The sequence below is a fragment of the Mustela nigripes genome, chromosome 6, assembly GCF_022355385.1.
Source record: "Mustela nigripes isolate SB6536 chromosome 6, MUSNIG.SB6536, whole genome shotgun sequence".
NCBI lineage: Eukaryota > Metazoa > Chordata > Mammalia > Carnivora > Mustelidae > Mustela > Mustela nigripes.
Genome location: NC_081562.1, coordinates 5,531,819 through 5,547,676, shown reverse-complemented (window position 1 = coordinate 5,547,676; position 15,858 = coordinate 5,531,819). Strand labels below are relative to the sequence as shown.

The 15,858-nt window shown below is 57.5% G+C and overlaps 1 protein-coding gene across 2 annotated transcripts in view; it reads right to left on the bottom strand.

The window, feature by feature from the left end:
- SCUBE1 (signal peptide, CUB domain and EGF like domain containing 1) overlaps positions 1–15,858 on the bottom strand; it is a 132,804-nt gene that overhangs the window by 74,650 nt on the left and 42,296 nt on the right. For both annotated transcript variants that reach the window (XM_059404574.1, XM_059404575.1), the window contains exon 4: positions 7,529–7,663. In XM_059404574.1, coding sequence (XP_059260557.1) covers positions 7,529–7,663 — 135 coding nt within the window. The remainder of the gene's footprint in view (positions 1–7,528; positions 7,664–15,858) is intronic.

The following is a 15,858-nucleotide window of genomic DNA, read 5'->3' as shown; positions in this document are numbered from 1 at the left end:
TGAGCACCGAATCCCGACCCTCCGATTTGCACCCACTTCAGGTCTGGTTTCAGGGTCCAGGACTCACTGTCCAACAGGCGAGAATGACTGCAGGGACACGGCCTCCCCTGGCCAATGAGAACAGAGCTGAAATCTTGGCTATCAGAGGACCCCCGGCCAGAGGGGAGGCCAGGCCAGCCGGATGGCCCGTGGGGAAGAGCACAAGAGTGCTGGGGGCGGGAGCGGCTGGAGAGACCCAGAGTCCAGGTGAGGCTGGAAGCAAAATCCAGAGCAACCACATCGGAGGAGCATCAGGCACGCAGAGGAGCCTGGTGGGAGCCGCCTCCCCGCCCGGCACAGACGTGACCTGACATTGGCGCAAAGCTGGCGCCCAGCCCGTCAGGCTCCATCAGGTGGCCCCACAGGGGGTGGTGCTGAGGGCCCTTCCTGCTCCAGGTGATCCCAGAACTCAGGCCCAGGACGGGAGGAGGCGGGCTCTATGTCTGTGACCCTGCGGTGGTGGCCTGCACCTGTGTCTCGGGCTTCTGCCTGTCACCATGGCCTACTTTGAGTGGCTTTTCAAGGTCAGCTGCATCTGATCCGTTACTTTCAACCAAGGCCTGGACCCCGATGGTCCCAGCAGCCTCTCACCCTTTCCTTCCCTCCACAAGCGCCACGGCCCATCTCCCTCCCCAGTCCTCCAAGAGACCCAGGCCCACTGCCCGCCCACTCACTCTGCCAGTTGGCTACCTCGGGGGCCACCTGCTCTCCGGGGCTTATTCCACACGCTCCACCTCTCCGAGGCTCCGGGCCCCAGACGGCGCTCCCTCTGAGCCGAACAGGCCACTGGCCGAGCCCCTTGGTGCTGCTGCCCAGGGCCCACGCTGACCACCCAGCACACCAGGCCACACCACGTCATGCCCAGGGTGCACGCTTGGGCATCACCACCTCAGTCGGGGTGCTGAGCACCGGTGGGTGAGGAAGTCCCTCCTCTCTTTCGAAGCCTATTTCACGGCTGACTGAGGAAGGTGAACTGTGGGATGGCTGTGGTTGCTTTAAGTGGCGGCAGGCAGCCCCAGGAGGTGGTCAGGATCTGAAGCCAGACTGCCCGGGTCGGGGGTGGGAGCCCTGGGCATCCCGTGACTCTGGGCACAGCTGCACAGGGGAGCAGCCAGCATCTCCCTTCAAAGGTTCAAGGTGTTAAATGAGGTAATATTAGGGTGACCTGAGGCCTCGGATTGCCCAGGACAGTCCCAGGCTATCCCTGCTGCCCTGTCACCATGAATCACACCTCCTCTCACTCTCGAGGCATGTGGTTTAGACGGGGCCTCGTACAGCCCCCAGTGCAGAGAGGGCGAGAGCTGGCGGTGTGCCCAGCGGCGTATTCAGCTAGGCGGTCGCTGTGACGGTGGGAATGCTTTTCAAAAACGATTCTGTATTTATTGATGCAATCTCTCCACCCAGCGTGGGGCATAAACTCGCGACCCCGAGATTAAGAGTCACGAGCTCCATATGTGACTGAGCCAGCAGGCGCCCCTCTGATGTGCACTGCGGAGTGCAGGGGGGCTCCGCGGGTCTGCACCCAGGAAGAGGCACAGAACGGCGTGCGCACACAGTACAGACACCAGCTCCCCGGGCCAGTGCTGCTCTGCAGAGACGGAAGATGCTCTCTAGCGGGGAGACGGGGCTATGCGTTCATGGGACCTCTCTCTACTATTCTTGCATTTTCTTATGAATCTGTGACTCTTTCACAATAAAAAGTTTAAAAAAAAAACCTGTTGTTTTGGGGAGCCTGGGTGGCTCAGTGGGTTAAAGCCTCTGCTTTCAGCTCAGGTCATGATCCCAGGGTGCTGGGATCGAGTCCCACATCGGGCTCTCTGCTCAGCAGGGAGCCTGCTTCCTCCTCTCTCTCTGCCTGCCTCTCTGCCTGCTTATGATCTCTGTCAAAGAAATAAATAAGATCTTAAAAAAAAAACCCCACAAAAAACCTGTTGTTTTGTCTTCAGCTGCCCTGGGGTATTTACCCTCACAGACTTGGAGATGAAACGAACAGACTCCAACACTATTTCATGTCGAGCTCTAAGAGACTGATTTAACAGAGGCCATCCTGGCACAAGGCAACCATTCGTAGCTATAAGCTCCGAAACAAGTGATAAGGTTCCCACGAGGCAGACAGCTGGTGCGAAGCCCAAGCATGTCCCCGGCGAGCCCGGAGCCCCGTCTCCGACCATGTGGGCGCGTGGAACACCCCCCACCCCCGGCCCCGTGGTCTTCTCAGTGAGACCCACTGCGCAGCAGCAGGACGGAACGGCTGACACCTGCCATGGCAGCCCAGGTGTCTGCGGACTCCGCACCGGGACAGACACTGACGAGCTTTCTCCCTCGCCCGGAGGGGAGTGGCTGTCTTGGTAACCCCAGTTCATAAAGGTTTTGCGAACTACACAGAAAAGAGGTAAAGGCTGACTGGGGCTGCTTCCCCAGTGGGTGAGCCGCTTCAGGAAATTTCCATTCCCTCCATGCTTCGCAAAGCACCTGTGCCATAGGGAATGCTCCCTTGTGGGGACCTGCGGGTGGTGCCAACTGAGGAGGTGTCTCTGCTGTCCCTCAGGGCCTCCCCTGGGTCTCACGTAGCCTGTGCCAGCTGAGCCTTGTCAGAACCCTCTGCATAGTCCGCCTGGGCTTTAGGGCCAGACTGCCAGAGCGACGGCTAGGCAACCTTGGGCAAGTTCCCCAACCTCTCTGTGCCTCAGTTTCTTATTCCGGAAAATGGGCTCACTTAGAGCTCGTGCATGACAAGTGCTCAGTGCCGATGTCTGGCAGGCAGTGACCGCGCGGTAAATGCAAGCTCACGCTATCAGCATCGTCATTTAACATAAAGCAAGCTGCACTTTCCTATTCCACGCTGCACCTCCGATTTTTGCTGGAGTCAGGGTCACCTTGATGCCAACTCTTGAGTTCTGTGAGACATTGCATGAGGAATGCAAGAGGTTTCCTAGCTGTACTGAAACAGGCTCGGAGGTGTATTAACCGGAATGTTGGAGGCACTCAGGTAAACCCGTGATGCCCCTGTGGGGAGAGTGCCAGGCTGGCATTGGCTCGGCGGGGGCCTCGGGCTCTGAGGGGGCACAGAAGCTCAGCTGCCCTGAGGCCCGTTCCCGTGCATCAAACATGGGGAAGGAGGCACTCAGGGACCCGCCAGACACCTGGTATGAGGATGAATGAAACGCAGCCTGCAGACTCCCTGCTGATCAGACCCGTGCCTTTCTGAGCACCTTCTCCTCTTAAGCCAATGCTACTTAGACCGAAAGAAAGAATTCTTTATTGGGAGGAAAGAGACAATTTCATCCAGGAGGCAATACCTTCTTGGAGCACAGACGTGACATAAATTTAAGAATAAAGAACAGGCACGGGACAGAGAGAGCTAGAAGGTTCTGGCTCCTCGGTGGCCCATCCACTCTGGGACTGGAGAGGCTCCCAGAGCACACGACCACCAAGGTGGCAAGGCAGGCTGGGACTGGCCAGGACTGGCCAGGACTGGCGGCCAAGGCTGAGTGGGAGCAAACTCAGGCTACAGTGGTGCCAGAAGCAGCACCCATGTCCCCTCCTGCCCAGTGCTGGCACACAGGGACAGCTGTCTCCCCAAACTGAGCCTGAGTTCTAAAGATCGGAGGAAGCTGCCTGGGAGCGGCCACCCCAGGGAAGGGATTGCATTTGCCTGCTTCAGAGCATCTCCCTAGTGGCTCCCTCACTTGCCTGCGGGGGCTCACTGGTCCCAATTTACAGAGGAGGAGACCAGAGAGGCAGGAGTGGCTGCGCCGAGGTCCCATGGCCGGTGCAGACAGAGCACAGCTGAAACCCTAGAACTCCCAGCCTCAGCCTGGCCAGATCCACGTGCCTCAGGCCAGGGCTTGCACTGGTGCCTAGGAAGTGGGGGCGCTCAGGAGGGCCGAGTCCCACGCCCTTGTTTCTTGGCCAGGAGCCTAGACTGACCCCGGCTGACCTTGCTCATGCATCCAGGCCCCTCTAATCAGAACCAGCCCTCGTGCGTTTCTCTCTGCTCTGGGGAGGCTCCGAGAAGCTGACGGGCATTAGGAAGAGTCAGGTGACACGAGAAGTCTGATTTGCCAGATGGCTCTGGACTCACAGGCTGTCCCAGCAGCAACAGGGATCAGAGGACACTTAGGTGCAGAAAAAGCTGGGTCCCCGCACCCCGGACACTCTGATTTCGAGCTCTGTAACAGTCGTTTCTCTGGTTGACACACAGTTGTGGTGGGCAATTGTCACAGCCAGTGGAGGCTCAGGAGGGAGGCAGCGGGCCGAGCACTTAGCGTCTTCTTCGGACCTTCCACACAGCCTTTGGGGACCCTGGAAAAGCTGCCACTTGTCCCTCAGGAGGGATCCAAGATGGTGTCTGCTGCTTTTTAGACTGACTCATTGCCCAGATTTAAGAACTGAGAGATTCGTAGACCACGTGGGTGGCTCAGTGGGTTAAGCTTTTGCCTTCATTTGGCTCAGGTCATGATCCTCGGGTCCTGGGATCGAGCCCCACGTCAGGCTCCCAGTCTCCCTCTGCCTTTGCCATGCCCCTGCTTGAACACACACACACACACACACACACACACACACACACACTCTCTCTCTCTCTCTTTCTCTCTCAAACAAATAAATAAAATCTTTAGAAAAAATTCAAAAAATAATAAAATTTGGGAGAGTCACACAAAAATCCTCATAAGAAAAGGGACTTCTTTAACCAGTATGCTGGTGGGTGCTGGTTAACAAAGATTAGGGTTGAGGCCTCCACATCTGTGTTCCAGCTAAATCTTAATTCCTGGCTCAGGATCTGGCTCCCCAGCGCCTTTGGGAAGGGTGAGGCATGTGGCCTCAAGGCTCCCTGTACAAGTAATTTGAGGTCCAGTATCTGAGATGCTCTGAAGGCCTCCACTCTCCCCACCAGCACATTTCCTGGGGCTGCCCTCTGCATGTGATCCAAACTCCTACCCACACTCTACCAGCCTCATGGGGTCTGGGCCCTGCCAGACTCCCTTCATCCTGGGCTCCCCTCCCCTTGGCTCGCGGTGCTCCACCACCCTACCCCTCATTCTGCTTTTCACCAGAGCCTGGTCCATTCCTACCCCAGGGCCTTTGCACACACACTGTCTGGCATGCTCCCCCCCCCCCCCCAACTCCTCCCATGGCTGGTCTTGCCGGTCATCTGGTTCCAGCTCACATGTGGCATCTGCCTACTCCTGTCTATTCCTCCGGCTTCCTTCCTTCCTCCTCACCAGCCCCATCATCACAGCTGAACACCTGCACCGGAGTCCTGACTCTGCCACTTCCCTATGGTGTGACCTTGGGCGAGGCTCCTAACTTGACTGCTTTGTCTTCCCCACCTGTCCCAGGGTTATAACATCCCTGCCTCACCAGGTCGCTGCGAGGGCCTGGCCCGGTGTGAGCACAGGACCCAACAGCAGCCTGTGTCGCTGCCCCCACACTGTCACGTGCCCCCCACCCTACTCTTCTGGCTGATGCTGAGGTTTGTCTGGTGGCATCTGTAGCCTCCAGGCCAGACCAGGCCCCGGTCACAAACAGGACACAGCTGTGGGTTCTCATCTTACATCGCACTGGCTCCCCTTTCCGCGCGCCCCCCTCTCCTGCAGGGGCCTGGCGACCTCACCTGGAGCCCTGTTCGTGGGAAAGCCGTTCTTCAAAGAAACAGAGCACGGACAACCTGGCTGGAAAGGAAGCTCAGGCCAACCTGGCCTCAGGGACTTGCTCAGAGCAGCCCCCTGTAAAACCCCCTCCTTGATGAAAGCGGGACCCCCCCCTCCCACCACCACCACCACCACCACCACCACTCACTCACTTCCCCATAAATCTGCTTCTTATAAAACTTGACTTGGGCGCCGGGTCCTCCTCTTGGGCAGCTCGACCCCACAGCCCCACAGCCCCACAGGGTGGCCTCACGGGCACGGGCTGCCAGGAGGTCCATGCAAGGCAGCTGCGGCAAGTGGCCAGGGGCCACAGTGCTCAGTCTTCGTGTCCTTCTGGGGACACTGGGGACCACCAGGCCGGTCTTGTCTCTGAGGAAACTGCCTAAACAAGCACCAAGTACCGAAAGGCAGCCAGGAAAGTAAGTTTGCTTCTTTGCCTTGGGCTTTTGTACTTTTAAGAGTTTCCCTCTTTTCTTTCTCAGGAATTGCTCTCTGGTAACAAGCACACCCGCCAAGCCCCGCCTTGCAGCCTCTGTAGCTCTAGTGCGCGGCACCCCTCACTCCTGAGCTCCAGCCCCACCGTCCAAAGACCCCCGTGGGTCAGCGCCGCATGTCCACTTTGTGGGTGAGGAAGCTCGGGGTTCAGGGCGGTAGGGGCTTCCCCGGCCGGGAGCAGCAGAACTGGGTCACATGTATCAGGCTGCCCCGGAGCCCAGGATTTGTCCCCTCTCATTGTGAGCCCCTCCCTGGTCTCCTGCCGGTGCCACAGATCGCAGGCCAGGCCCCTCGAGCACCTCCTCCTTGGGGACGGGGCTCAGGCTGGGGCCATGTGGCCGTCCTGGCCTCTGTCCCCATCTACTCTTTTTTTTTTTTTCCTTACTAAACTTCTGTTTTAATGGGTCTTAAAATTCTATGACAAATTTCTGGCCAACTTGTTTTCATTAAAAAGTACTGACTAAAAAAACGGGTAACTTAAAACCATCACTCTCTTGACCACACATAAAGGCCAGGCCCCAGGAGCGCGGGCTCTTGCCCTCGCCCACAGCCTGCTCTGCTATGGCGCACAGCCCGCCTCAGGATTCCAGACCTTGCCTTTATGTTCAGAGGGATAGGCCTCCAAGCCTCCGCAGATGCTGTTCCCTCCACCTAGAAGCCCCTCTCCTCTAGGCACGTGGGTCCTGCCTTCTGGCCCGCTGTCTCACCTCACGGTCTTGCTGCCCTGGGCCCAAACTCTCAGCAGCCTCCCCCGAAACCAAGGCCTTCACCTGCTGGCCTTGGCTGGAGGCCAGGCTCCGTCCCAGCCTGGGGCTGTGCCCAGGCTCCTCTGGCACTCCGGCCAGCCCGCCACCTCCCCCACTCCGGCATCCAGACGGCAGCAGGCTCCCGGCCACAAGGACTCTCTGCTGGCCGGTGACCCGGTGAACATGCAGGGACCGAGAAATTGGCACTCGGCCTGGTCAGGCCTCCAGCTCACCCTGGGGAAGGGGACCATGGGGGATGGGGCCCCACTCCTCCTGGCCACAGCCGGCCTTCAGCCCAGAAAGGAAAACAGCTTCTCTGGTCACATCTGCCCATTCGTGGCCCCACCTCACCTCCACAGAAAAACACCGGGAACACCGACAGCCCCGGCGCGGCGGCGCGGCGGGCGGCGGGTGGCGCTGGGAGGAGCTCCGGGCAGAACCAACACCAGAAGCACAAAACGGCCATTCAGGCCGCCACCAAAATTCCCTGCCCGGACCCTGAGGCCCCCGGAATCAAGACGCGGGGAAGGAAGTTTCCAGGGCCCGCCTGTTTCTGGGGGGCGGCGGGGGTGCCCGGTCAGCACGGGCAGTACTCACCGTTGGAGCGGTGGATGCAGGTATGCTGGTTGTCGCTGAGGAAAAAGCCACTGTGGCACTGACACTCGTAGCTGCCCATGGCGTTGACACAGATCTGCTGGCAGCCGCCGTTGTTGTCCTGACACTCGTCCACATCTGCAAGGACACAGAGAGGGACACGGATGTGATCAGTTTCCCCAGGCTGCTCAGCAGGCACTGCCCGGAGCGACACTACAGTGACCCTCCACAGAGGTACTCTATGTGGTACTCCTCGGCGGTACTGCACAGAGCGATGCTATAGCAACACTCAGAGGTACTCCACGGCAACGCTGCACAGAGAGAACTAGGGATACTCCATGCGATACTCCATGGAGCTGTATCCTCAGTGGTACTCCACAGAGGGACCCTCTGTGGTACTCCACAGCACTACACTACACTACACAGTGATACTGCACAGAGGTACCCCGTGTGGTACTCCACAGAGCTGCATCCTCAGTGATACTCCACAGAGGTACACCATGTGGTACTCCACAGCACTATACTATGGTGATACTCCACAGAGGTACCCAGTGTGGTACTGCACAGAGCTATCCTACAGTGATATTCCACAGAGGTGCTCCACGGTGATCTGGCACAGAGCCATAGTATGCTGATACTCCCTGGATGTACTGAATGTGTTACTTCATTCAGAGTGCATACTACAGTGATACTCCACAGCGACACCACACAGAGCTATACTGCGGTGACCCTCTCTAGCAGTATTCCACAGCAGTACTCTATGGTAGTACCCCATGGACATACTCTACACGGTACTCCATAACAGTACTCCACGGAGTTACTCCATAGAGGTAGAGAGTTACAATGGCTGTTAATGCTAACTGACCCTCAGCATCCTGTGTGACCCCTGCCATTCTAAGTATCTGACCTGTCCTAACTCCTTTAACCCTCATGGCAACCCCGTACATCAGATTCCGGTAGTAGCTCATTTTATAGATGAGGAAATTCAGGTCCAGAGGGGCCAAGTCACCTGTCTGGAGGTCCCACCTGGGAGCCTGGCTCCTAGACTGTGATCTTACTGACACTGCTGGCCTGTCCCTCTCTAGGAAGACTGTGCAACTGGCGCTGCCTGCCCCCAACACACGGAGCCTCTCTAACCCAACTCTAATGCCCCCTCTTTCTTCAATCGCACCTCAGATTCGCGACCAGTAACACAAGATCTGGCTGCCAGGGAGAGGCAAGAGGACAGGTCAGCCTGCCTGCCTCACAAATTGATTTCAAAAGTCTAGAGAACGGGGAAGTCTTCCAAAGGCCCTAAGCTCTGGCTGCCAAGACAGCCACGGAAGGTCGCCGACTAGTCTTTCCTATTCTCCGGGAGAGACACAGCTCAGGGCCGACACTCAGTTTGACCAGAGGCCGCTGGCACAAAGGCTGCTCTTGGCTGAAAAGAGTCTTTATGGAGTCCTGGTCTTCAAGAGAACAGCATGTTTCAATTACCAGAGTCCTAACCCCCTACACTGTCAGTTTGTTTAATGAAAGAAGGGCTTCCTGAACCTTAATGTGCCATGTCTGTATTGTCATTTTAATAGGCAAAAACATGAAACCACAAAGCCAAGGTGAGCTACTGGCTGCTTCTAGCCAATCCCCTGCCCCCCCAGCACGCACATACACAGACGCGCACACACACACACTTTGACAATAAGCTTTTCATATGGTTCTTTTAAACACAGCTATCATTTAGTGCTGGCACGAAAAGAATGTGGATATTCTTCACATCTGCCCAGGTCAGAAGAACCAGGCAGACTGACCTGCACTGAACCAGAAGAGGACTCAGCTCTGGAACGGTGTCAGCTGGGTCCCACTGAGGCTTAGGGATGACAGCCCGCTTCACCACCCGAGAGACCACACGGCTGCCTCTGAGGTCAGGGCTGAGGCAGGCTGTTGTTCTCCGGCAAGCTCAAATGTCGGCTGTGTGGCAGCCTGGAGGGAGGCAGAGCTCTGAACTCTAAAAGCCACCAACCGTTACAGCTAAAATGGGGAAGGTGGCTCTTGCTGAGAAGAGACCGCGTGCGTGTGTGTGTGCGCTCCCAGGGGAGCTGGGAAGTCCAGAGAAGGATTATTCTGAAAACTTCACAGTCTCTGACTTAGTGAGGGCTTCCTCAAGGTCCAGTGCCAGTGTCACCCTTGGGGGGCACCTCCCCTCCCCCTCAGTAGTGTCTGCCTCCGGGGATCTGTCCCCTGCCTGCACTAGACCATGAATGGCTCTAATCCGGGCACCAAGTTCTGCTCATCCTACCAATAACGCAAAGCGAACATCCCTTAAGCACTCATTACGTGCCCGCATGGGCCTCACAGATACCAGCTCACTCCATCCTCGCTGCCGCCCCGACGGGGATGCCCTGAGGTTGTCGGATGCCTCCGTTGTACAGATGAGGGCACCAAGACACAGACGGCCAGAGTCACTTGAGCAAAGTCGCACAGCTGCTCGGAGCAAAGGCAGGACTTGAACCTGCTGTCCCCTTCTGAGCACGAGCCTTTGCCCCATTCCGAAGCCAGCTGCGCCAGCAAGCACATTCAGACTACGCCTGTGAAGAACCAGCTCTTCTGAATGTGGGCTGGAGCTGGGTCACCTTGAACGTGTCTGCGAACCCCTGATGCACATGCCCAGCCAGAGCCAGCCTGCCAGAGCATGCCTGGGGTTCCATCCCATCTCTGCCCCAGGGACGCCCCACAAAGGCACGTGTGGTGGCACACGTGTAAAGGTGAGATCTGCTCGTGGGACTCAGCCCAGTCCTCTTCGAACCACGTTCTTTGTTCTTCTTCCTGTGGTTCTCACATTCCTTGCTCTGTGCCTCAGCCTCCCCAGCTCTAGCAAAGGTTCAGTCGGAAACCAAACTAAACAGAGGCCCTGAGTGCCAAATGCATGGTGTGAAAACACTACTTGGACCCCACCGTGAATGAGCTCCCCAGTGCCACCCATTTGGCCTGGCCCCTCTCCCCACTTCCCTGGGAGCCGGGAGCCAGAGAGCTGTTGACGCTGCACATCGACAACTTCAATGAGCGGGCGGAGCGCTGGGCCTTGGGACAGTGCTGTTTACACTAGCCGGGAACAATGACTCTCCAGCACTGGTGAATAATTTGAAACAAATGCAAGGCCGTGTAAACATTTCTTTTCCCCACTCCTAAATGACAAAGCCCCAAGATTAAGCAGGAGGGAAGAGGGGGCTGCCCCCTCTGCACCCTTTTCCACAGTGGACCAAACACACGCCTCCCTCAAGCTGGGCAGGAAACCACGGTCTCAGAATCCCTCTGGGTAGCCCGTGGTCATGACCAACTTCTCTAGGGGCTGGATGAAGGGCCTGATGCCCTCTTCACACCCCTCACGCCCCAGGGCTCAGCCCCCCGACGGCACTCACAGTGAAGTCTGGAGAGTGGCCAGCAGGAAGGGCTGGGTCCATGAGACGGCTACCCATGGGCCTGGGGGAGGCTCGGTTGACCTGGGGCAGAGCACTATGGGAAATACATAACCCCCAGCCCTCCTGAGGGGGCAGCCGGGCACACATTGTTCCTTGGCCCCTGTAGGACTCAGAAAACTCTGGGATGAGAGATCCCCCATGGCCAAGAGGGAGCCTACATCTGGGAGTCAGACAACCTGAGTTCTGGCTCTGGCTCGTGGCCTGTGGCAGGTGCTCAGGCCCCATCTGCGGAGGAAATGCAGACTGCTTCCCCCAGGAAAGCCCTCCTAGATTGCAGGAGGTACACAGCCGGCGTCCCGTGGAACTGTTCTGTGCAAGGATGGGCCCTGGTGGGGGAGTCCCCTCCCACCACGCCCCTACCAGGGAGCACCGGGGTCGCCTGCACAGGGCCGGCAGCCTGGACAGAGAGGTTAGGACTCATCAGTGGGGCACATAGGGTCTGTCTTCACAGATCTGCACCAGAGCTCCATACCGGGGGCATGTTTCTTACCAGACAGATTCCCAGATGAGAAAATGGAGACTCCGGGACGGGAAGAGATATGCCTAATGCTATAAAACAGGAAGAAGAGGGAATTGAAGCCAGATGAGTGCGGGTCCACAGCCTTTCCCTGCTCTTCTGTGATCTGGCTTCTCTCAGTGAGGACACTTAAGTCCAATCATGGCAACCAGAGTTGGTTTCCTGGGTGTTTCTGCTTAATACACCAGCCCTGATCTTATGTGCTCATGTCTTCCAAACTCCTAGTCTCTGAAGTCTCCCTGGTGCCCAGCAGAAATTGCTCACCTCCTATGCCTGGACTTGCCCTGCCCTGGACCTTGGGCTTGGTCATCCTGTATCTGCTCTGGGCTGAGGAGAGACGTGAGTCTCCCCTATATGCCCGACCCCAGTGGCTGGTCAGACTGAGTAGGCACTAAGGATTAGCAGGATAAACTGAATGGCACCTGTGTGCTTGTACATACCAGCGATGGGGAGCTCACTAGCTACAAGGCCAGTCCCCTGGTGCAGACAGCCGTCCTGGTTCCTTCTGGGCACACAGAGGGGTGCATTCAAGGCTCTCCACAGCGTGCCATCTCTCCTGTAGTGGCACCCACTTCTGCTGTTCTCTGAACATACCCTCTGTTCACACTCGCCTTCGTATGCATGCACGTACCTCCTCCTGGGGTACCCTCTCCCACCTCCTCCAGACTGAAGTCCTTACCTTCAAAATTCACCTGAAATGATTTTGTTCATTCATTCCCTCTACAGACCCTGAGCACCTGCTATGTGCCACCCTCCCCAGGAGCTGCCGGACGTCAGTGAATATCTCCGTTAAGTCCCTGTTCACCAAGCTGCTGCGGGACCGCCCCGAGCACAGAGAACAATGGCGAGCTGGGCCCAGGAGGGCAGGGAGATTCGTGCCATAAGGCTGGAGGACCGAGAGGTATTGTGGAAGCAAAGCCTTGTGGGCATGATAGAGCACAGGTGGGGAAGAGCCAGTGACCCCCTGGGCAGAAGAGGAGCTCTGAAAGCTTCGTGGCCTGCACACCCCCAGTTGAGGAGACCCCAAAGGCTTTCACAAACCCTGGCTCTGTCTGGACCCCACTGACCCCCATTCCCATCAGTGCTGCTTGGGGAAGAAGCCCGAGCACCATCAGCCAGTGCGGCCTCGGGCAGAGGCTGAGCCCGTGTGCGGGGAAGGTGTTCCTTCTCTGCACCCTGCTTGAAGCTCATGGTCCTCCCTCTTTCTTTATGGCCACAGCAGAATGAATATTCCCAGAAGTCAGGGAGCTCCTGGGCACAGGGACTTAGCTGCAGAGCAGAGAGGAGGCCCTGTGGGTTTGGGGGCAGGCTCTGGGCTCACAGTGGGAAACTCTCTTCACTGGCAACGGAGGAACGGGGGGATGTATTGTGGCAGCCAGACTGCAAAGCCCCTGCTCTGTGAGGGTCCTGTGTGGCCTTCCATCACGGGCGCCTGGACCAGCCAGATCATTCTCTGCAAGGCCCTGGCCTGCAGCTGCCTCCCTGCCCGCCCCTGGGGACCGTGCTCCCCTCTTGGACACACACACCTTTGCGCCATGATGACTGGCAGAGCCCCTCTTTTGGGCTGGGGCGGGGCCAGAGGGCAAGGGTGCAGGCAGGGGAGGGGAGGGGCAGCTGAACTGTGGCTGGTCACGGCCTCAGGGAGCTGTTTGCTGGTGGGGCTGCGGGGACACCCTCAGAAACAGATCATCCCGAGGTATTCTGGGATAGAAGACACATGGCCTCTGCTCTGGGCAGGCTGCTCTCTAGCCCGAGGCCCAGCATCTCATTCATTCAGCCAACAGCTGAAGGCGGATAGAAGGTTCGAGGGAGGGAAGGAGACTAGGGTGTCAAAGAGGGCCTCACTCCAGACCTGCTCCCTATCCCAGCCACTCTGGCCTGAGAAGCCCCCACCCCACCCCCGACCTGGGCAGTCACCAAGGCTGCCGACTTCCTTACGGCCTTGCCCGTCTGTTTGCCTCCGTGACCACGGCACCGTCCTGGCTTGCGCCGCAGCTCCCACCCAGAGGCATAGTCCACATGCCCCTCCTTGACCTCCAGGCCTCCGGCCACCCCTCCCAATCACGGTGGCCAAGGTGACCATGCTGGCACCACAGACCAAGTCCAAACAGAGTCCCTGGGGTCAGGTGAGCCCCCCTGACGCTGTAGGCCTGACAGGAGGTGTGGGTGCCGGGTCGGGGAGAGAGCTGCCAGCTGTGACTATTGCCTAGCTCTGCTGGGGATGCCCATCGCTCACGGGCACAGGCCAGCCAGAGGGCCGTGTCTGGGATGGGCCCATGCGCTGGGATGGCCGCACTCGCTTCCCAGCGAGGTTTCCAGAGCTGACACCAACACGCTGCAGCTCGATCCGGTTCCGGAAGGCCTCTGCAGGCAGGACTGTGGTTTGCCCTGAGGTTTGCTTTTTGGCCCAAGGTGCTAGTGTTTATTTTTATTAATAGCTGGCTGTTTGTCCTACTTTGGGCCAAGAATCCAGGTTTTCAGCTATTTATAATAACTAAAAATTACTTCTGGATCCAGCTTTGGTTGCTTTGTGTTTCCCACGAACGTTTCACGATTTGAAACAGAGACTCTGTGTTCTGCGTGGGCCCCACCCATGTTTTCCTGGCTGCCAAGAGCCTACTATGTGTCAGACCCTGCGCCCAGCTCCGGCATCACAGACCCCACTGAGGGTCCGAGAACAGAGGTAGAGGCCCCGGTCCATCACAAGAACCAAACTTGACCTCCGACCCTGACAGCTCCCTGCTGGTCCCTGAGGGCTGAGTACGCAGCCCTTCCCTGGCCCCTTTCAGAAGGGAGTCTTAGGCAGAAAAGCCTCTTGGCTATCGAGCGGCTCTTGCAAAATTGCATTTGATGAGTTAAGTGTAAATAAATGCGAACCAGATGGATGAGATTTCGGGTAAAATACACATGGGTCTTAGAGCTTTGGGGCCTGGGTTCTGCCAGATCCAGGACACTCCCTGAGCTGTCAGAGGTACTGGCAAAGGCAGGGGGGGAGGTACGACTGGGATCCCCTGGGACCTGTCCGCTTCCTGGTCTGGGCATCAGCTGGGGCCTTCTCTGGGGCGCCTGCCTCTCCAGCAGGTCAGCCAGATGTGGGAGACACGGGGTCTCCCACTGTGGTCCTGCTCTGACACCAAGCCCCTCGGGTTGGGCCTGTGACCAGCTTAGGAACCAGAGGTCAGGCACATGACAGGTAAGGTCACCTTTCCAGACCTTCAAGCTCACTGTTCATGTCCAGACCGGAGGAGCCAGCCCACAACAGGACATAGCTCTGCGGAAGATGTTGGCCTTGACACTCTGGTTGCCTCATCCCTCATCTGGGCCCCAGCTTCAATCCTAGCAGCTGCCTCGTGGTCCTCCGGAGATCAGGGAGCAGCCCTGACTGCCCCTAAGGACTGGAGATGCCGCTGGCCACTCCCCCTGACGAGAGTCTCCATGGGGTCTCCCTGTGACCGCTACCGTCAGGTGCTCATCCTTGCCTTACCAGCTGGGGTACGAGATTCAGTGAGTAACCTGCTGTGTGACCTTGGGCAGGTCGCTTAACCTTTTGGGACCTTGGTCTCCTTCTTTACAGAAAAGGGATAATAGGTGCCCTAACTTGTACCGGGGATTAAAGAAAAGAACACGGTAAAGCACTGAGCACGGTGCCTGGCACACAAAGAGCACCAACAAATGTCCCCAACCGGTGAGCGCGGCCACTGTGAGTGCTTCAGAGAATTGCAGGTGTGAACTTGCCCTGGGGGATGGTAAGGTCCCTTCCAGAGTGTAAAAGTGACAACGAGCCGCATCCTAAGGGAGCCCTCGGCCTGTGGTCTCCAAGCAGGGCAGCTTCAGCTTCTGGAACCGCTCCCTCCTGACACAGGTGTGGGCTAGCGAGCCACCCTGTCACCCTTCCCTGGGGACCCCAGCCTATCCTCAGAACTGGACACAGAGCCTTGTATGTGGCCTCCTTGGGGTGTGGGACAAACCCCACTCCCTGTACATGCTACCTATTTTATTTGTCCACATAGTCTTAAAGACTTTTTTTAAAAAAAATATTTATTTATTTATTTTACAGAAAGAGAGAGACTGAGTGGGGAGGGGCAGAGGGAGAGTGAACCTCGAGCAGATTCCTGGCTGAGCGCAGAGCCTGACGTGGGGCTTGATCTCACGACCCTGAGATCACGACCTGAGCCAAAATGGAGTCAGATGCTGAACCGACTATGCCACCCAGGCGCCTCTCCACTTAACTGAGATATGATTCACAGTATGTAAGATTCACCATCTTAAAGCATACATGTCAGTGGTTTTTAGTGCATTCACAAGGTGGTGCGAACATCACCGTGATCCAATTCCAGAACATTTCCATCACCCCAAAATGA